General features: G+C 48.9%; 1 protein-coding gene across 2 annotated transcripts in view; it reads left to right on the top strand.

The window, feature by feature from the left end:
• The window catches only part of Fads2 (fatty acid desaturase 2), a 40,674-nt gene that overhangs the window by 16,466 nt on the left and 1,560 nt on the right, over nucleotides 1-22,648 (top strand). For both annotated transcript variants that reach the window (XM_038330482.1, XM_038330491.1), the window contains exons 5-11: nucleotides 4,135-4,260; nucleotides 15,288-15,348; nucleotides 15,583-15,659; nucleotides 20,663-20,760; nucleotides 20,914-21,010; nucleotides 21,447-21,526; nucleotides 22,207-22,332. In XM_038330482.1, the coding sequence (XP_038186410.1) occupies nucleotides 4,135-4,260; nucleotides 15,288-15,348; nucleotides 15,583-15,659; nucleotides 20,663-20,760; nucleotides 20,914-21,010; nucleotides 21,447-21,526; nucleotides 22,207-22,332 (665 nt within the window). The remainder of the gene's footprint in view (nucleotides 1-4,134; nucleotides 4,261-15,287; nucleotides 15,349-15,582; nucleotides 15,660-20,662; nucleotides 20,761-20,913; nucleotides 21,011-21,446; nucleotides 21,527-22,206; nucleotides 22,333-22,648) is intronic.

Below are 22,648 nucleotides of genomic sequence, written 5' to 3'. Positions count from 1 at the left end.
TCCTAGGTGTATGGTGTCAGGGCTTTTTCCATCCGATGCTTCTCTTGGGAATTTTGTTCCTTTTAAAAGGGCTTCTGATGTGAACGCGTCTTCGACTCCTTAAACCTAGGAGCTTTCCCTCTCCACTATGCTGCTTTTTGCTGGGATGGGTTTCGAAGCCTGCTGCCTACCGGGGCTTGAGGTCACTGTAAAGGCCACGGCTCTTCCTCCTTGTTACCGCCCATGCTGTCAGTGTTCAGAAGCTTTGTATCTAAAACACCCTCCAAGTGAGAACCTTTTTGCACAGAGCCATCTATGGGTCAACGTTTTACCTGCTCCTGAAGGGACAGAAAAGACTTGGGCCACCTGGCAAGTTTGTTAAGTGACACACCTCTGAAGAAGGCTCTAAGAACTGGTGCCATAGCAACCCGTGGTATTCAAATAAATACATAAGTCCCCTTTCCTGTGCTTCCTGTATTGTGGGACTAGGATGCCATCTAAATGTTGGCTCCTCCTGGATGTCAGTGTTCACTGAAAGGGACTCACGACAGGCAAGCACCATATCAACTGAGATATATTCCCATCCTGAGAAAACTTGGGATCTCTCCCCCCCCCCCGCCCGCCATACTCAACTGCCTGTATATTTTTTGTAGACTTATATTGATTTTTTTTCAGCCTATATGATTTGTTGAAAATTTAAGATTTCATTAGGACATTTTCACCCAATTGTACAAGATACTTGTTTGCATTCCTCCTTTACCACCCCCCTTGCTGCCTTCTCCCCTCATGCTGGTTCCCTCTCCTTCCCAGATGGTCTCACTTTTCCTTCGTGTCTTCATTTTCAAATCTAGAGTCCATATCTAAGAGAAAATGTATGGCTTTTGTCTTTCTGAGTCAGGCTATTTCTCTTAACATGATCTCCAGTTCTGTTCCTTTTCTGCAAATGTCATAATATGGCTGAATCATATTCTGTTGTCTATATACCTTGTTTTCTTTATTTGTTCATCCACTGAAAGGTGCCTGGGCAGATTCCACACTCAGCTTTTATTATTCATTTATTTATTTATATCATGTCACAGGTAGCCCCGGCTGGTCTCCAGCCTAGCTGAAGCTGACCTTGAACTCCCGATCCTCTTGCTGTTACCTTGCAAGTGCTGGGATTACAGGTGTGAGCCACCGTGTCCAGGAGAGTTGGCTGTCCTTCGTAGAGCCTCAGTGATCAGGAGTATCATGTGCTGTCTGACAGTCTGTCTGTTATCTATCCCAAGAGTGGTAGAGTTGGGTCATGTAATAGTTTTTGGCTTTGTTTATGAGGAACCTTTATACTGTTTTCCATAGTATCTGGACTCATCTACTTTCCCACCAGCGCTGAATCAGCACTCCCAAACACACACACACACACACACCCCACACCATACACACACACACCACACACACACCACACACACACACACACACACCACACACACCACACTCACACACACCACACCACACTCACACACACCACACACACCACACTCACACACTACACACCACACTCACACACACCACATACACCACACACACATACTCACACACACACCACACTCACACACACCACAGCACACACACCACACCACACTCACACACCACACACACCACACCACACACACACACCACACCACACACACACTCACCACACTCACACACACACCACAGCACACACACACACACCCCACACCATACACACACACCCCACACACACACCACACACACACACACACACCACACACACACCACACTCACACACACCACAGCACACCACACTCACACACACCACACACACCACACCACACTCACACACACCACACCACACACACACATACACCACACACACACCACACCATACACACACACCACACACACCACACTCACACACACCACACCACACTCACACACACCACACATACCACACTCACACACACCACAGCACACCACACTCACACACACCACACACACCACACCACACTCACACACAACACACCACACACACCACACACACCACAGACACACCACACCATACACACACACACTCACACACCACACACACACACACCACACACACCACACTCACACACCACACTCACATACAGCACACACACCACACACCACTCACACACACACCACACCACAGACACACCACACCATACACACACACACTCACACCACACACACCACACTCACACACCACACACCACACTCACATACAGCACACACACCACACACACCACACTCACACACACACTCACACACACCACAGCACGCACACACCACACACACCACACTCACACACCACACACCACACTCACACACACACACTCACACACACCACACCACACACACACACATACACCCACACACACCACACACCACACCACACACACACACATACACCACACACACCACACCACACACACACACATACACCACACACACCACACACACACACACACACATACACCACACACCACACTCACACACACCACACCACACACTCCACACACCACACCACACCACACTCACACACACCACACACACACACACACACACACATACACCACACACACCACACACACACCACACCACACACACACCACACTCACACACCCACACACACACACACACACACACACTTCTTCAGCAGCATTCATTGCTCGTTTTCTCGGTGGTGCCTGTTTAAACTGGGGTGATTCAGTCTCAGCATGGTGATTTGCGTCTCCTTTGTTGCCAAGGACTGTGAGCGTCTTTTGTCATAGACTAGCCGTCTGTACTCACTTTTCAGGCAGCAGCGTCAATTCACCGGTCTACTTATTGAATGGATTATTTCTTCTCTTGGCGTCTCCTACTGTACCCTTCTTCTGCATTCCTCTCCTGTCGGATGAATAGTTGGCAAAGCTTGACTCCCTTTCCCGTCTCATCACTAGCAATTGTTTCTTCAGTGCCACCACACTTGCCGATTCTGGCTGTGTCCGGTCAGAAAATGGCTGCCTGTGCCTAGACCTTCAGGTGTTTCCTCTGGTAGTTTCAGGTGTTACATGGAAGCCTTTGACCCATGGGAAAAGTTTAGATAAAATAGTGGTTTTGAGATATAATACACACAGAGAGCCATTTGCTCATTTAAAGTGAAATTGGGAGAGCATTCACAGATTATATATCCAGCGTACAATTGTAGAGCATCTTCATCACCCACTGTATAAGTCCCCACAATCTCCAGCCCCCTTCAGTATCCCAACCCTGTTTCCTCATCGCTGCTCCCATCCCTGCTTAGCCATCAGCTTTCCTCCACCGAGCTTCACGTCGGTGAGATCATGAACTGTGGGAATTTTGTTTTTTTTTTTTTTAACTAGCTTCTTTCACTCTGTGCAGTAGTTCTGGATCACTCGTGCTTATATCATGTGTTGGTGGTCCATTCTTTTCATATATTTGTGATTTTATTAACTGGGGAGAGGGGGCAGCGCAGCATATATGCAGAAGTCAGAGACGACTTTTAAGAGTTGGTTCTCTCCTTCTACCATGTGAGTCCCAGAGATCAAACTCAGGCCCTCGGGCTTTGGGGAAGGCACCTTCAGTCACTGAGCCATTCTCCTGGCCGGCCCAGGTCATTCCTTCTTATGGTTTAGCTAAACCATCCTGTTGTATGGATATCACATTGCAGTTCCACTTCAGGGACATTTGACTCGTTTCTGTCATGGTTATTTTTGAATCTCTCTCTCTCTCTCTCTCTCTCTCTCTCTCTCTCTCTCTCTCTGTGTGTGTGTGTATGTGTGTGTGTGTGTGTGAACATCATGGTTTCTCTGGCACATGAGTCAGGAGAGAAACTGCTGGTGCCCTGGTAGAGATAATTTCCCAGTTTCTAAGCCCTTTCCCCTTGCTCAGTACTGGGGAAACTGAGGCTGGAGAAGTGACTTAACTTCTTTCAAAACTGACCAGTACTCTAGGTTCAGAAGTGGCAGGGCTGTCATCTGATTTCCAGGGACTCCAGGCATGATCCCCATCTGTGATGGAGAAGCCAGTCATTTGTGTGGGAAGTACCAGGATGTGGTTCCTGACAAGACCCATCACTGCAAGGTCAGGGGCCCATTGACCTTCGTGGCTCACCTCATTTCTTTCTTATAGGGTGCCTCCGCCAACTGGTGGAACCATCGACACTTCCAGCACCATGCCAAGCCCAACATCTTCCACAAGGATCCAGACATAAAGAGCCGGCACCTGTTTGTCCTTGGCGAGTGGCAGCCCCTTGAGGTATGAGTGAGGGGATGGCATTGGTTAGGAGGTGTCATGGGAGGAAGGAAGGAGTCCTGTAGGGTCAGCATTCAGCCAGGACATCCACACCTTCTGTTGCTCAGAACCCTTTCCTGTTCGCCCTGAGTTAGCCCAGCTGCAATCTACGTAGAATGGCCTTCCTTGAGAGAACTGGACACAGAACCTCATGAGTATGCTCAGTGCATTCGTCCCTTCTGCCCACAAGAAACTGGGTCAAGTTTTTCAAGAAGGCAGAATCCTAGGCCTCCATGATGGTCCAGTAGGCCAATCTGTGTGCAGGAAGTGTTATCTGGAGAACAGCAGCTTTTTCAAGCCGCCCTTAAGAGCAGATGAGAAAGCAAGGCTCAGACAGAAGACAGGAAGTGTCATAGGGTCTGGTCTTTCACAAATTAGCCCAGGATAAGCCTTCAGATCTTTTCTGGGACACTTATTTTACTATCATTTTATTTTCTTATTATAAACATAGGACATACTTGTTGTAAATATTGAAACAGTATAGCAATGTAATTCAGTGTTTTATTTATCTTTATTACCTCTTGGCCTCAAGTTTATGGACCCAATAATAACCACTGTTAGTGAGAAGCTAGATAGCTTTGTAAGTACCTGCTACTAACCTTGTCTCCAGCCCTCAACGTTTTCTGTGTGTATATGAACATCTGTCTTTGTTAGGGTTTCTATTACTGTGAAGGGACACCATGACCTCAACCACTCTTAGAAAGGAAAACATTTCATTGGGGTTGGCTCACACCTTCGGAGGTTTTGTCCATTATCAGCATGGCGAGAAGCATGGCAGCCTGCAAGCAGACATAGTGCTGGAGGAGCTGAGAGTTCTACATCTTGATCTGCAGGCAACAGGAAGTAAACTGACTTGTGCTTCTGAGACCTCAGAACCTGCCTCCAATGACACACTTCCTGGAGGCCACGCTACTTCCTAATAGTGCCACTTCCTGTCTGTGGGGGCCATTCCTATCCAAACTACCATGCCATGCGTCTACCTTTTTCTTTAGAAACAAAACTCGAATAACATAGGCCTTCTCTTCTGCAGCTCCCTGCTTTAATGTGTTCTAGGAGTGCAAGGGGATTGGTCTCACTCTTGGGGGCTGTGTACCGTTCTGTTCCATTTTACATATTCTAGCAGGATGCATATTATTTCATATGAGAAATTTTTGTGCTACTGATCCCAACTTCCCTCTTTGGGGTAAGTGTTGTGCTCACACGTGTTAAGCACATGTTCTGCCATTGAACTCTTTAGTTTTCTCCTCTGATTCTGCACCCCCAGCCACTTCATTTTCTTCCACTAAAGGCACATCCAACCAGGCATGGTGATAAGGCTAGAACTCAGAACTCTGGAAATAGAGGCAGGAGGATTTCAAATTTAGCTTAACTTGGTCCAGCTAATGAGGCTTTTGTCGAAAACAAAATAAAGGGCTAGTGAGGTGGTTCTGTTGGTAAAGATGCTGGCTGCCAAGCCTGATAATCTGAGCTTGATCCCTGAGGCCCACATGATGATGGAAGGAGAGAATTAAATCTTTAAATTGTCCTCTGCACATGCATTATGTACTGTGGCATGCGTGCACACGCACACATGTACATAAATGGGGGAAAAGTTTAAAGAATGCTAATTTTTAAGAAATGAATTAGGGCTGGAGAGGTGACTCAACAGTTAAGAACACTGGCTGTGCTTTTAGAGAATCCAGGTTCGGCTCCCAACGCCTGCACATGGCAGCTCACGGCTATCAGTAACTCTAGTCTTTCTGGCCTCTTCAGGCATGCAGATACTGCACAGACGCTCAGGCAAAACATCCAAACACATTACATAGAGAAGTAAAATAAGGCACCCTTGATGCTCTTAAAGAATGTGCTCAATCTAGGCATGGTGGTGTATGCCTCTAATCTCAGACAGCAGGATCCTAAGATAGGGGAAATACTGTGAGTTTGAGGCCAGCCAGGTCTACATAGCAAGAAATGTCTTTTAAAAGGGGGGGGGGGGTGATCGTTCTATACTTTTAAAAAGTAGGGTAGGGTTTAATTTACAATAAGGAAGAAAGGAAGAGGGAAAACATCTATCCATGTTTGTATCTTGGCGATACACGGAGGGTGGACACAAGTCAAGCGGTGGGTATAGCTCAGTGGCAGAGACCTTGCCTGAAATGCTCAAGGCTTGGTTCAGTCCCAACATCGTGATGGGAAATGACAGTGATTGGCAGAACAGAGCCCTCAGTAGGCAGTTATGGGAGCAGGGTCATAGAAGGAGTATCCTAACTGTGTTGGTATCCAAGACTCGTAACATAGATGAGAGAGCCTCTCCTCCTCAGTTCTGATTTATATCCTGGTCTGACCCAAGATGCACAGGACATCAGCCACAGTTCTGAACTGTGGCTAGGCAGGGATTTCATTCTCTGTCCAACACCTGTCTTTGCTTTAGGATATGGCCTGTTAGCCTTTGGTTAAAAGTGTTTGGATAGTAGAGCTGATTGCTCTGAGGTCTCCTGATAGTGAGGACAAAGTCTTCCTTAACATCTGCGGTAAAGCCGATAGCTCTTCTCACAGATAGTCCCAAGTTCCTGGCAAACAAAGGAAGTGAGGATCTCCAGCTCTGCAGATCAGCTGCACTGTAGCCATCCCATCTCACTTCTCAAATGCAGGCTGACTTTGGGAGGGAGGTCGTGGGAGCTGGCTTGTCCTGTTGGCAGTGGCATTTGAAGATGGGGGCCAGCATCACAGGGTCCGCGGAAAGCCTCTCTCGGGTGATCAGGTGTTTATAAGGGAAACACCACATTTCCTGGGTTTCTGGTTGAATTGTGTACAAGTACTCAGGAGACCATGCTTGCCTAAAGGGAATCCTGATCTCTACTAGGGGTGACTGCAAGTCCAGCACATGGGCTCAACAGAGCCACATATGGCTATGCCTCAGGGCCTTAAGCCTCCATCCCAGGCTCCAAAAAGCTGATGCCCGCCAAGGCCTTTACCTCAGATGTGGATGACCAGAGCAGACTAGCCACAAGGGAATTGGAGTCACTGAAATATTAAGAGCAATCTTGCACTACCTGCTCATATTTATGGCTTCTGGGAGGGCGTCCTTTGGTTGGTGCGATGTGCATTCAGTTTCTCTTTTGGATTTCTTTTCAGTTTAGGAAAGTTCTCTACACATAATATTTTCAGTGTTTTATAGTTGCACATCTCAACTTTTAGCTGGGGTGTGTGGGGGGGTGTGTTACAAGGATGCATTTAATTTGTGTGTGGTCTATGTGAGGACTACTTGTATGAGTTAGTTCTGTTCTTCTGCCATTCTGGAGATGGGACTGAGGTTTTCAGGCTTGGCAGCAAGCTCCTGTAGCCTCTGAGCCGTGTCACTGAACCTCGATTTGTTACTTTTCCCCGGGAGGATTTGGGTGTGAAATGATCTGCTTCTACATTCTCTAGAGTCAGTCAATGTCCTCAGCCCCTAAAGGGCTGAGTCGCCCTTCCCAAACAGCAGTGAGCTCTCCTATACTCCAATGTCTACTCCAGACTGCTGGGCCTCCCTCAGATGCTGGCTGTGTGACCTGGACAAAGCTTTCTGCTTTGCATAATATCTCATGCATGCTCCTTTTAAAATGTGCATTGTGCCCTTTGATGCCAGGGCTTCCTCAGTATGCAGGAAGCAGTTGATGGCTGGCTCGTTGTGCCCAGGTAGTGTCTCCTGAGGCCTCTTCATGGTTTTAGCTTTTCCTTTGGTTCAGCTGCCCTGGGAAGGCAATCAGTCAATCACACTCTTATAAATAAGGAGGCCAATGCCTTCTCTCTACTGGCACCACTCTCTTATTTCTGCCTGGGGTTTCAGCACTGGGTGGGAACTCTCAGCCTAATGGTAAACTCAACAGTCTTGTTTGCCACCCCTCCCTTTTGCCATGTCACTGTTCCCATGGTATAGTTAATATGTTCCCAGAAGTGGGAGCCTGCCAGCCTTCCGGCCTGAGGGCTTCCCCCCTCTATGCATCTGTGAAGTGCCCTACTTTCTACTTACCTTCCTGTTTCCGGCGGACCTTTGGTCCCCACCCCAGCTCCTAGGGCATATGCGGCCCTCTTTTTTGGGAACTTGGGTGGGCATCTAGCATCCTTCCAGTGCCGGCTGTGGCCGCGTTGTTCGTTGCTCTGTACATGAGTTTGTGAGTTCTCAGAGGCAGCAACTGACCTTGTGGCAACTCCTGCCAAACCACCCCTCAACTCTGGACAGACAAGGAAGGCCCTTGTTATTCCTCAGACGCTTCGCTTCAAACCCAAAAGGTCCCTCTCCATGACCTTGCCTGTGTCTGCTGCATTATTTCTGTTTCTTCTTGCTACCACCAAATGCCTGACAAGAAGCCATTTAAAGAAGGGAGGGTTTATTAGGATTTAGAGATAAAGGCAGTACTTTCCATCGAGGTAGGGAAGCAGTGATGGCAGGAGCAGGAAGCTGGCTAGCTGTGGCATCTGCAGTTGGGAACAGAGATGGATGTTGATACTCGGCTTGCTTTCTCCTTTTATTCAGTCGAGGAGGTCAACATGTGGGGTAACGCTGCCTGCGGTTAGTCTGGGTCTTCCCACCCCAGTTAATCTAATCTAGATAACCCCTCCTGGGTGTTGCCAGGTGAGTCTAGGGCCTGTCCAGGTGATAATCAGTATTAACTATCACAGTGCCATCTCTTAAACCCAGACACGCCGCTTTTAGGCCACAGCCTTCCCCTGCTGTTCTTGAAGTTCATGGCATCTCACAGTGCAAAATGCATTCAGTCCAACTCCCAACAGTCTCTGTTGTCTTTAACAGTTGCAGTGCAGGAGCTGGTTGAGATCAATGCTACTCTTCCAGGAGACCCAAGTTCAGTTCCTAGCAGAGTTCAGATCCTAGAAAACCATGCTGGGCAGCTCACAGCTATTTGTAACTCCATCTCCAGGGGATCTGACACCCTCTTCTGGCCTCCGTGGACACCTTCATACATACATGCACACAGATACACACACACAACTAAAAATAACTGTACATGCACAGTCTCTTCTGAAACTCAGGCAGCCTCCTCACTGTGAGCACCTGTAACATTGAAGCCTCCATTCCATACTTCCAGCATGCATTGGCACAGAGTAAACATTCACATCCCTAAAGGATGGTCACAGCAAACAAAGTAGGATTGATACCCAGCATGGCAAACGCCAAAATCTAAAGCTCCATTTGCAGCATCTAGGGATTGCAATAGAGCTTGGGGAGCTTTGTCCCTGCCACAGTGCTGCCTGCACACCCCTAGCCTCTCTCTCAAGCTGGCTCCATTGTGTACATGCAGTGTTCCTTGGAGGGTATCCCATGATTCTGGCATCTTGAACACAATGGAGGAAGAGATGTCTCGTTGTAACTTATACCTCATTTTCACATCTCGGGTGGTTGTGAGATGCCATGTGGATTCTGAGAATCAAATCGAGGTCCTCTGAAAAAGCAGCAGGTGCTCTTAACTGCCCAGCTATCTCTACAGGTTCAGGATCTCTCTTTTCAAATGGGATTGCATTTTATAAGTTGGAGCCTTTGATAGGTGGGGCCTTCACCCGAGGACAACTTTCCTATTATGACAGTGAAGACAGTTAGGTATTCTGTTAACAATCACAGCTTCTGTCCACAGTCATAGTCACAGCCTCTGTCAGCAGTCACAGTCACAGCCTCCGTTGTAGTTTAAGTGCTGGCTACAGTTTTCTGTTTATCTGAGCCCATTCCCTTAGCCTACTAGAATCTTTACCATTTGCCCTTCCGTGTCGCTCTTTTGATATAAACTTGACCTGATCCACAGACAGCTCGTCCTCTGCCTTGAGATTTCCTCCACCAAACACATTAATTAATCCACTGCTATTGAATTCAGCCTCACCTAAGTTCTCAGGACATAGTCAGATTCGTTGCCAGAATACCACACAAGTGGCCTCCTGCCCATTTCCTGAATGAGCCCTTGTCCCCTTCCCAAACCTCATGAGCCAGCCCTCCCCAGCCCTCAGTCTTTCAACCTTCTGATCTTCCAGACTCCCCACAGACTGACCCAGGAAGCCCCGCTTACAGCATTTTGGGGCTTCTTCAGCTTACGTCACAAACTCTTCCCCATTCCTTCCACAAGCCAGTCCCCAGCACTACCAACCACATGGTCAAGATTATCACCCAATGGCCACGCTTCTTGGTACCAGTTCTATATATTAGTTACTTTTCTCATTGTTGTGACAAAAAAAAAAAAAAAAACCCAAACCCTAACAAGAAGCCATTTAAGAAAGAAAGGACTTATTTTTGCTTAGATTTCCAGGGTAGTCGCTACTATTTAGAGGAGGCAAGGTGGAAGGAACAGGGCTGGCTGGTCACTGTGTTCCTAGTCATGAAGTGGAGGTGAATGCTGGTGTTCAGCTTGCTTTCTGTTTTATATATGTCGTAGACTGCATCCTAAGGAATAGTGCCACCCACAGGTAAGGGGGTCTCCCACTTCAATTAACCTGTCCTAAGTAATTCCTGACAGACATGTCCCGAAGGCTTATCTCCTAAGTGGTTCTAGATCTTGTCAAGTTGACAGGCATTACTAACTATCACATCTGGCCTGTGGTGAAGAAGCTCGTCACACCAGGGCTGGCAGTACGTTCTGCTTCCTGCCCTTTGCTGGTTCCAGCTGTGGTCTTCAGCTGTCCCAGTTAGATGAGAGCTCTGTGTGCCACCATCTCCATCTTGGGCTCTGGTCACAACAGATTAGTTAGTAAAAATGTCGTTTGTTTTCCTGGCTCCTCCCCTCAACTTGCACTGACTCCCCCAGCTTCCTTCCCTTGTGGGACAGGAGAGGAGATGAGTAGGATCCTTTGGTCCCCAGAGTTTGGCCTCAGCACCTGCCAGCTGGAAGGAAGAATAACTTGCTGAGTGAGTCTGTGGACCTGCACCCCGGGTGTGCACAACACCATATACTCTTCATTTAACCTGTGAGGCGGGAGCTGTCATCGGCCATTATGTAACTAGAACCTCTAAGGCAGAAAGAAAATGACATACTCAAAGTCATGGTAGAGCTACCACCCAGGACACCAGCTTGCCAGCCCTTGGTACTCTTTCTGTTGGTAAGTCCAGCTTTCTGAAAAGAAGCCACATGTGCACCCTCCTAACTCAGAGTGTTCTAAAGCTCCTCTCTGCATCGATTTCTTGATCCTCTGACTTGACAAGCCATGAGCCAAGTAGAACAAGCTGGAGAAGCATCACAGGGCAGGGCCTGGTGTCCCTAAGACACAGTTTGTGTTCTGTGGGTGTGCCTGTTTCTTTTCTCGTGGGTGTGCCTGTTTCTTTTCTCATTGCTTTGACTGAAAAGCCTGACAAGAAACATCTTAGTGGAGGGGGGGAGGATTCTTTGGCTTACAGTTTGCGGAGATTCAGTCCATCAGGGTGGAAGGCTGGTCAGGAAGCAGGGAGAGGTGGATGCTGGTGCTCAGTTTGCTTTTTTTTTATTCAGTTTAAGACCCAAATGCACAGCATGGTGCACCTGCATCTAAGGCGGGTTTTCCAACCTTAAGGAACTCCATCTAGATTCACCAGGAAGTTGATAGTCAGTATTAACCATCTAAATGAGCTTTGAATAAGAGAGGTGGCTCAGCCATTCCCTAACATCCCTTTGGAGCTGTCCCTTCAGAGGCTGCTGAGTTGGAAACAGGCATGCAGTGCTGTGTCAGCATGTCACTCTGTGAATGCATATGTCACTATAAATGACACTGCTCACCATCCCATAATGCCTCTGTATCTCCTTCATTCATTGGGCTTCTAGAATCCCTATGAAGTATGCACTATACCTCCACTTTGCTGCAAGGAACCCAAAGGTCACAGAGGTTAAGCAGTTTGGCTTAAAGGAGAGTTGTTTCCAAATTCTGGGTTCCTGCATCCCTAAGATTGTGCATCCATAGAGATTGGTTCTGAGACCTGCCACTGCCTGTGGTGTCCTGGCCATGTTGGGTCAATCAGGGATATTGAAAGCCAACAATGCTTACCAACTGGAGACAGCCGGAGGCAGCCCTACGGTCTCAGTTAGCCCCCATAGTGACCATAAGCCAATGGAAACAGTACTGGCTATGCAAATACAACCTTCAAATGGTCTCCCCTGGTGACCCTCTCCCATAGTCCTCTAAGGGGCCTTCTGGCCTCTGCTGACCTGAAGATCGTCCTTGATGCTCAGTCTCTGTCTTAGTTAGGGTAACTATTGCTATGATGAAGCACCATGACTAAAAGCATGTTGGGAGGAAAGGGTTTATTTGGTTTACACTTCCACATCATAGTCCATCCCTGAGGGAAGTCAGGACAGGATCTCAAATGGGGCAGGAACCTGAAGATAGGAGCTGATGCAGAGGCCATGGAGGACTGCACGGCATGGTGCACCTGCATCTAAAGCGGGTTTTCCAACCGTAAGGAAATCCTTCCTAGCTTACTCCCCGTGACTTGTTCAGTGTGCTTTCTTATAGAACCCAGGACCACCAGTCCAGTAGCGTCCCCACCCACAATGGGCAGGATCCGCTCCTATCAATCACTAAGACAAGGCCCTGCTGGCCTGCCTGTAGTCTGATCTCAGTTGAGGCCCCCTCCTCTCCAGTGACTTCCTATCATTGACATAAAACTAGCCAATACTGTCTCCAGAGGGAACAGATAAAGGGGACAACCAGGGCTGGGAAGCCTGCATTCAGAGTCTGGGCTTGGGTTCCAGTTCACTGACTCCTGGGAGGAGGTCAGAGCAGGACTCAGGGTCTGTCTTCATGTTCCCCTGGCGGCTGCTCCCCAAACTCACTGGGCACATTGGGGGGGTATCTCTCGTCCCTCTGTGCCCACCTTTCACGTTCCCTACCTTTCCTGGGAAACCATCAAAGGCCCCTCTGAGGCTTCCCTGGCTCTGACCTATCTTAGGCCAACCTCAGGCCTGACTCTAATGGCAGACTATGTGTCCACGACATACTTTCTGGGAATGCATGAGGTCCTTGCCAAGACACAGGAGGCTACAAGTAACAAAGGGATCATTTCTGGTTGTCCTTCGGCAGGCGTGTGACCATGGCCACTGGCATCGAGACACACATTCTGGGGACAGACCGGACTTTGTTCCCACCCATACCTCTGCCTTGTGGGAGCCCATGGACTTCTGTGATTTTTGACACACACTTCTCACTCTGTTTTCACTTGGGGGACAGAGGTGTCAGTTTAGGAGACATCCAAGTTTTCTTTCATCTGTAACTCATTTTGCTCTCCTGATCCCCAGAAGTGTTCTAGGAGGGCGACATAAGTTTTGGGACTGGAGAGGGCAGGGTGGCCTTGTCCGGGAGTCAGCTTGTCATTATGTTTATGAAGTTCCCATTGACAACGCTTAACAACCAATAACTTAAAATCCAAACATGCTCAGAGAGACATGGGGACCTGCATGGGCTCTGTGTTGGCAAGAAGCAGCATCTACTACGTTTGCATCTGTTGACTCCTAGCACAGACTTACGCTCCCCTTCCACTCCACTCCACCCCCTGTCCAGCACTGCAAGCGAAAAGAGCGGGTGCTCCTTGATCTGTGGCAGTGTTGGGGGGCTGCTCCCTAGGGTCAGGCCCTGGGATTAAAGGGTGACGCTGCTGCTGCTTCTGTTTATTTTATTCCATGCATATTTTATGTTAGGTATATAACTGTTCTGTCTGTTCTTGTGTATGTGCACCACATGAGTGCATGATGCCCAAGAGAGGTCAGAAGAGGGCATCAGAATCCCTGGAGCTGGAGTTATAGATGGCTGCGGGTCACCTGCTGGGAACCAGGCCTGGGTCCTCTGGAACAAGTGCTCCTAACAGATGAACCATCTCTTCAGTCATGTAGGGCCTCTTCTGCCTAACTGGCTTCCTCCTGTGTCGAGAACCGCTGAGGAAGAGATTAACCTTGAGAAATGACTCTAAAATCTCAAGAATAGATGTTTTCAGGACTGTGACTGTTAAGAATTTCTTTCTTGTTTGCTTTCTCTTAGCTGTTAACAGTGTCCAGGGAGTGCCCCATTGAGACCTGGGAGCCTCTGTCATTCCCGAACGGGTAGGGGTAGAGGCAGTCCCAGAAGTTCCTCGTGGGGTACCTAGGCTTATGTAAACTTTTTTATTGTTCATCTCCAAGTTCAGCCAAGGGTTAGGAGTGTAGCTCGGTGGCAGAGGACTTGCTTAACATGGCCCTGAAGTCCATTTCCAACACTTCCAACAAAACTACAACAGAAAAAAAAAGAAGGAAAGGAAAGAAAAGACAGACAAACAGGCGGCCTACTTCTCATGGCCTTGGGTAGTGATTAACTGTGAGCCTGAACTTTGGCAGCCAAACTGAGGGCTGGCCTGGGATTTTAGCCTCACGATGCTGGCAGGAATGAAGGTATTCTAAGATAGAAACTTATGCCCATTCCCTTTGGCTCTCAGACTATTGAATAATAGACCCCAAGAAATTGGAAATTACCCAGGAATTACATGCTGGGAGAAGGAAAAGGCTGAAGCCTGGTGCCAGCCAGGGAAGAGCTTTTCTCCCAGAGAGATCTCACCCAATTCTGAGAACTTGTCAGACTGCCTTGCAGGAAAGACTGGAACAGAGACAAAGATAGGTCAGTGATGGACAGGGCCACATCTTGACCAGATCCGCTTAGTTATATGTACCTCTTGCTTTTGGTTTAAACCCAAACCTCCTTTTAGGATCCCAGTGATGGATAGGGGTGTGGTGTAGTGTGTTTTACTGGACCTCTTAATTCATTTCTTCACAGTGTGATCACACTGACTAAATCTCCCTTCTCTGTTTTCTCCATTTCCTTAATTGATCCATTGCAGATAGGTGGCTAAGCATAAGTCACCCTAACTCCGGTAAAAAACACTACAGTGTAGCCAGGCTCAAGGAAATTGGCAGCAGAAGCCTTGTTGAACCCAGATGCAGATAGGTGGGAAAGAGATGAGGTCTCCACTGAGGTCAGTGCGTGGAAAGAAGGTTGGAGGTGGGGGACTGAGGCTCGTCTGTACTCCCTTCCTCTCTCCTCAGTACGGCAAGAAGAAGCTGAACTACCTGCCCTACAACCACCAGCATGAATACTTCTTCCTGGGTGAGTGCGAGTACCAGAAGTCCCCAGCCGTGCTCTCACCCCGGTGTGCCCATCTGCCCCATTTCCTCCCATACCCTTCTCAAAGCGCCAAAATGGTGGTGCCAGCAGCCAGCTTGTGCAAACTTGTCTGGACCCATTACCTTCCTCTAGACTCCCAGACACCTGACTGTTGAGCTGCCCTGCAGGTGGCGTCCAGTTCTTTCACCTCTGAGAGGCCATCTTTTCTCTCTACAGTTGGACCACCGCTGCTCATCCCTGTGTACTTCCAGTACCAGATCATCAAAACCATGATCGTCCGCAGGGACTGGGTGGTAAGTCAAGTGATGCTGGCCAGCCGTGGGTGAGTGTGGCTGGGGCACTGAGCTCCTGGCGCCTCTCTGGGCCTGCAAATCCCCAGACATCTCTTCCTAAGCGTAACCGCTTCATCAGTCTTAGGAAGGGACCGTCTCTGAGGCCACCAGAGCCAAGAAAGCCATGAGCCAAGAAGGTCATAAAGGCTACAGCATGTCAATTGTGAGATGCCTCCAGTACATACCTGGAGGGAGTCTACCTGGCAGTCATTGCCCTTGCAGAGTTCTTTAGAAAGTTCCCGGGGGTAATGTGACTATCCACTGGAAGTGGAGAGCCTCAGCAATAGAAACATATCTTCTTACTCCCTGGAGGCAAAAAAAATCTAAACCAATTGACAGCAGCCTGGGGAGTAGGGGTGGGGACCCAGGCCCCTCCCCTTAACTGGTAGATGACCAGGTTCCTTTGTCTTTCTTTGCATCATCTTCCTTCTAGGCCTTTTTGTATCTTTGTTCCCATGTTCCCCTGTTTTACTAATGTGTATTTGTGTGTGTGTTTGTGCATCCATGTATATGTATAGGTGTGTTTGCATGTGTGTGCATGTGTTTGCATGTGTGTGCATGTGGAGGCCAGATGACAACAGTCTTAGTTACTATTCAAGTGACAAGACACCATGACAAGACAATTTATAAAAGAAAGACTCTGTTGGGGGATTACAGTTTCAGAGGGTGAGGGTTCTTGACCACCGTGACGGGGAGCATGGTGGCAGGCAGGCAGGCAGGCAGGCACGGCACTGGAACAGTAACTAAGAGCTCACATCTTGAGACACAACTATGAGGCAGAGTGTTAATTGGGAATGATGTGCACTTTTGAAACCTCAAAACCCATCCCCAGTGACTAAGCACCTTCAACAAGGCTGCTCCTCCTAATCCTTCCCAAACAGTTCCACCAGCTGGGAACCAAATATTCAAATTATGAGCCTCTGTAGGGGCATTTCTTCTTCAAACCACCACAGAAACCTCAGGCGTCACTTCCTTTGAGGCAGGGTCTCTCACTGACTGACCTGGAGCTTACAGATTAGGCTGGCCTGTCCAGCAAGTCCCAGGATCTGCCTGACTCTACCTCCCCAGCACCAAGATTGCAAGTGTGTGCCATGGTCTCCAACTTTTGTACATAGGTTTGGGGCATTAAAGTTGCAAGCACTTTACCAGCTGAGTTGTACCCCCAGCTTTGTTCCTTTCTCATAGGATGACACTCGTCCTGTTGCATTAGGACCCCTGTGGAATGACCTTGTGTTAATGAGTTCTGTTAGCAAGGACTTTAGCCATGTCCAAAGACATTGCCTTTTGAAGTGCTGGGGGTTAGAATGTCAGTGTATGAGTCTGGAAGGTGTGTTAGAGTTCTCTAAAGGAACAGAACTGATAAAATGAATACACACACACACACACACACACACACACACACACACATGATGGAGTGGCTTATAGGCAGTGGACAGAGGAGTACAATGGTTGTCTTCTGACAGAAAAGCCATGAATCTGGTAGTCATTCAGCCCTGAGACTGGATGTCTCAGCAGTCCCAGTTTGGTGCTGGAGTCCCAGAGGATCCCTAGAGAGTGGATTCTAACATCAGTGAAGGATTCCACAGCAAAAGGATAGATGAACTTGGCAGCAAGAGTGAGGGCCAGCAGGCTTTTAAAAAGCAAAAGCTTCATTCTTCTGTGATTCTTTTAGTTGATTCCAGATATAGTCAAGTTGACAACCAAAATTAGCCATCAAAGAGGGCATGTTCTACCTAAAACAATAGGCTTAGAGGTTCCTCCAGCGATGGAGGCAGGCTATGTGTGGGTTTGAGGAGGCAAGCTTGGTTTTACATAGTGGTACAACTGTGATTTTTGTATAAGATGAATACCTACCCATGGTAGAGTAAGCTCTGGGGAGTAGTTCCCACAGGCAGAGACTTGAAGCTGGGGTGAAAACTTGGTCCCTGCTCTCAGAAGAGAGCAGACAGGTGCAAGGCCCCTTACTATGTGTTCTTAGCCTTTTGAAATCACATTAGTGGCTGCATATGGTGGCACACGCCTTTAATCCCAGCACTTAGGAGGCAGAGGCAGGAGGACCACTGTGAGTTTGAGGCCAGCCTGGTCTAATAGTGAGTGCCAGGCCAGTCAGGGATACAAGATAAGACTGTCTCAAAACAAAACAAACAAACAACAAACAAAAGAGCCCCACATCAATAAAGACAACGGCAAAGTTTCACAATGAGAATTACTGAGACTGAAAGTTTGTGCCTTGCCCAGTATGACACCAAGGGACATAGTGAGCTCCTGATGCCACATCCCTCTACCCACACCCCCACACTGAGTCACCTCACTTTCACACAGCAGCGCCGTATATCTGTAGGACGTCTCAGCTCGCTCGCTCTGTGTGTGTGTACCCACATCCTAGGCATATGCACGCACATACAGCTATTGTGTTTTGTACTGTAATGAGCATTACAGTTACTGTGTGTCCATGTTTGTGGCAGCTAGACGACAAACGTGGGTGTCATCTGTAGGAACACCATCTTCCTCCTTCGAGTCAGGATCTCACTGGCCTGGAGCTCACTAATTAGGCTAGACTGGCTGCCAGAGAGCCCCAACAGTCTTCCTGATCCTGTCTCCTCAATGCTGGGGTTACAAGCACACATCACCATTCATGCAGGGGATCCTGGGGGATCAAATTCAGGCCCTCAGTTAAGAGAAAATGAGTCACCTTTACATCCCTAGATTTATTTATTTGTGTGTGTGTGTGTGTGTGTGTGTGTGTGTTGTTTGTTTCACAAAGAATAAAGCATCAACTAGGAAGAGCAGGAGGGGAAATCAAGCCAGGGGACTCTGACAGGCTCCCAGGCCTTGCATCCAGAGCAGCTGTAACCAGGTCCTGGACAGTTCTGCTGGGCCATTGGCAGTATCTGGAGACATTTATGATTATCAGAGTTAGCAGTGGGAAGATGATGCTAGCCTGGCATCTAGCCAAGAGGGGTGGTAAACATCCCACAAAGCCCCTGGTGAAGAACTGTCTTGTACCGGTACATTCTGTGGGGGCTGGGAGACCCTAGCCTTGAGAATGGAGATGGGAAGCCCTAAGAGTTTGAAAGAGTGCTCATGGCACCCACAGCACTGCCTGGGATACTTTTCAGACCCCACTTTCCTGGAACTGATTATTCGAGGCAAATTACCTTGATAGTCTCCCTGTTGTTTACTCAGGCTTTCCATACATTTATTTACTTACTTACTTAATTTTGAAATAGGACCTCACTATATTGCCCAAGCTAGACTCACAATCTTCCTGCCTCTACTTCCCAAGCCATACCTGGCCATGCATTTCTCTCTCTCTCTCTCTCTCTCTCTCTCTCTCTCTCTCTCTCTCTCTCTCTCTCTCTCTCTCTCTCTCTCTCTCTCTCTCTCTGTGTGTGTGTGTGTGTGCATGTGTGTGTGTGCACACACATATACATACATACATACTTATGCACTGCCTTTATGATTAAAATATTAGATTAAAATGGGGTTGGGGATGTGACTCAGTGGCAGAGTGCTTGCCTAGCATGCATCAGACCCTGAGTTCAAACTCAGCCCAGGGTATGAGGTTGGGGGGTGATCAAAGTATGACTAGAGCTTGCTATGCCTCCTCTTGACCAAAACCAGCACCTTGCCAGATATGAGCATCTTGTCTTCAGCCACTTCTAGCTGTTGCATCTGTTCCTACCTCGACCCTCCTGAGATGCTCATCCCGTTTCCTACTTAGCTGACAGCACTCTGATCACCTGGAATGGCACTAAGGACCAGCTTCAATTCCTTATTGAATTCCTTGCAACCAAGAAAGCACTGACTAAGGCCACCCTTGTTCTCTAAATCACTCTGGAATCTGCCATGTTGTCATCACCAATATGATCCTGGTTTTCTTCTCCATTTTGTGCCTGAACTAAGTCACCAGTGTGCCAGATTGTTGTCATTTCAAGATCTTTGGTTTGGTTTTGGTTTTGTCTTTAATTTCATGTGTATGAGTGTTTTGTCTGCATGTGTATCTGTGCACTGCCTGGTGCCTGCAGAGGCCAGAAGAGGACATTAGGTCACCTGGAACTAAGGTTATAGATGCCCATGAGCCTCTATATGGGTTCTGGGAATTGAACCTGTCCCCTGGAAGAGTAGCCAGTGCTATTATCCGGTGAACCAACTCTCCAGCCCTTCTGCAGGGTTTTCCCACTGCCTCAGAGAGGCCGGTCCTTGATGAAATAACTTTCTGTGTAAGCATAGGCTGGGCACGAGCATTCCCGACTACCAAAACAGAGAGCTGAGTCGGGGTGCTGAGGCAAGAGGACTTCTGGATCCTGCAAAGCTCTATGGCCACTTGGATTACATGGGAGGCTCTTGCTGTGTCCAGTCAAGACACATGACTTGAGTGGCAGAGGAAGTGGAGAGACATGGATCTCTCGGCAGAATGACGGCTTGTGAGCCCGTGACAGAGGGCAGAGGCTTCCCAAGAGATATCCAAGCTTAGGACCTTGCTACCAACTCCAAGGAGGGGCAGACAAAGTGAGGAGGGTGAGGGCCCAAGAAGAGAGTCCAACCTGAGAAGTGACCTGGGCTGGATTGCAGGGAGGGGCAGTATGTGTCTCCTGGCCCTTTCCCTCCTGAGAAAGGAAGGAAATCCAGGTGCCCTGAGCAGGCACAAGGGTGAGGGTGGCCTGTGACTGACCATATGTTGCTGGGGGCTCATATTACAGTCCTCTGGACTTACTGGCTACCTGCTAGCCAATATCCCATTTCTTTCCTGAAACTCACCATGCAAACTCCATGTAAATAGGTAGCTTAAGCAAGTGTCAGACTGCGAATGGCCCAGTGTTCCAACTTCCTAGCAGCCTGCTGTGGTTTTTTTCTGAGCACCTGTGCCAAGGAGTGAGCTGTGTGTATACATGCCTCTGTGGTTAGGTACACTATGCCAAATAGGGTAGGGCGGGTAAAGTCTAATCATGTTTCCCCTATAGGACTTGGCCTGGTCCATCAGCTACTATGTGCGTTTCTTCTACACCTACATCCCTTTCTACGGCATCCTGGGAGCCCTGGTTTTCCTCAACTTCATCAGGTACCCCAGCTTTGCTGGCTCACCCTGTGCTTCTGAGAGCACTGACTCTGTGATGTGAAGCCTGTACCCTACCTGCCATGGGGGTAGGGTAGGTACAGCGTGTCTATTTCTGTGTGGCTTCCCGCCCTGAGGCTTAGCTGCACTGTCTTCTAGGTTTCTGGAGAGTCACTGGTTCGTGTGGGTCACTCAGATGAACCACATCGTCATGGAGATTGATCTTGATCACTACCGGGACTGGTTCAGCAGCCAGGTGAGAGACCCAGCAAAGCCCGGACCCCACTGTCCGTGCCTTCACCCAGACTTGGCTACTTCGGTGGATCCAGGGCTATGCTGGGCTTCCCTAGTTCTTCTTGTAGCTTGTTGGCAGCCTCCGAGCTAAGCAGGAAAGGGTGGTGGGAAAGATTAGGGATGTAGCTCAGCTGAGGCTTGTCTAGCATGTATGCAGTCCTGGGTTTGAGCTCTGGCACCAGTAAACCCAGTGAACGACACAGAAGAAAATATGGAAGGAATGGCAGGAATCTTCCAGAGGATCCTCGGGGAATTTGGGTGGGCTAAGGCTTCCAGGTAGAATGGTATGACTAGAGAGGTGGCCCTGATACCCTGGGTAAGGTGACCTTTATGAGGTAAGTCTAGGTCCTTTGGTTTTCTTCTTATCCCCAGCCACTTATCCCCTGTCCCCTCTGCAGCTGACAGCCACCTGCAATGTGGAGCAGTCCTTCTTCAATGACTGGTTCTGCGGGCATCTCAACTTTCAGATTGAGCATCAGTGAGTGTGGCCCAGCAGGTGGGGGTGGGGCAGGAAAGACAAGGAGTAGGAGGGCAGTGGTCACCAACCCACGGGCCAAGGGTGCCATGCAGGTCTACCTTCTCTCATTGGCAAGGCCACTGCACCATCTGAGAACACAGTTGGGCAGGAGAGGGGCTCTCTCCTGTGTGGCTGTTCTGCAGATACAGAAAGTTTGAAGACCATCTCCCAGGGCAGAGAAACTCACTCCCACTTTATTGACCGGGAAACTGAGGACCTGATCGATAGCCTGTCTGATACCCGGGTGGCCGAAGGACTGTCCCTAGTGCATCTGCTTTTGTCTCATCGTTGATCATTCTTCTCATCATCTCCCATCTGATTTTTGTTTTTTTGAAGCGGGGAGTTGAACTTACAGGAGTCTCCTGCCTTGTCCACCCCATAATGAGACTACAGGCATGAGCCATAACACAGAGACCCATGTCTCTGGCTGTGCAGTACCAATATGGCTTTCTGGAGTGCCGCTGCTCATAAATCGCCCCTCTGTACATCACTAATAACCCTTGTAGACAGCTGGTGGGAGCTGCATAGTCTTTTCCGGGTTGCAGATAGGGCCTCAGACCTGCCTGCCTCCCTGGGCTGTTGGGGGGAGGTGGAGAGCATGGGGCCTGCCCTGTACTCACTCTGCCTACCTGCCCCCTCAGCCTCTTCCCCACCATGCCACGGCACAACTTGCACAAGGTCGCCCCGCTAGTGAAGTCTCTCTGCACCAAGCACGGCATCAAGTACCAGGAGAAGTCACTGCTGAGGGCCCTGCTGGACATTGTGAGGTGAGGGGTGGGCTTGGCAGGTGCTAGGGCTCTGAGGCACGGGGAGGGGCCAGAGGTGCGGTGGGGCTGAGGGGGTGAGAGGCACATGGCAAGCCTTACAGTAGAGACCCCAGCTCACAGTAGGGACTTCTGGCCTCTGGTCCACTCAGGGCTGGAAGAAGGCCTCCTCTCTCTCCTTGCCCACTGCCCGTGTGGTAAGTGGCAAGCTCTGGTCAGTAGCTGAGATGGGTAGCATGACCTCCTTCATGTCCCACTGCCGAGAAGCCTTGGCACCTTTCCATCCTGGTTCCTGAGCCCTGGTCCTCTCTCTGTGTCT

The sequence above is a fragment of the Arvicola amphibius genome, chromosome 1, assembly GCF_903992535.2.
Source record: "Arvicola amphibius chromosome 1, mArvAmp1.2, whole genome shotgun sequence".
Taxonomy (NCBI): Eukaryota; Metazoa; Chordata; class Mammalia; order Rodentia; family Cricetidae; genus Arvicola; species Arvicola amphibius.
The sequence above is the reverse complement of the archived record's forward strand: the minus strand, read 5'-3'. Positions and strand labels throughout refer to the sequence as shown.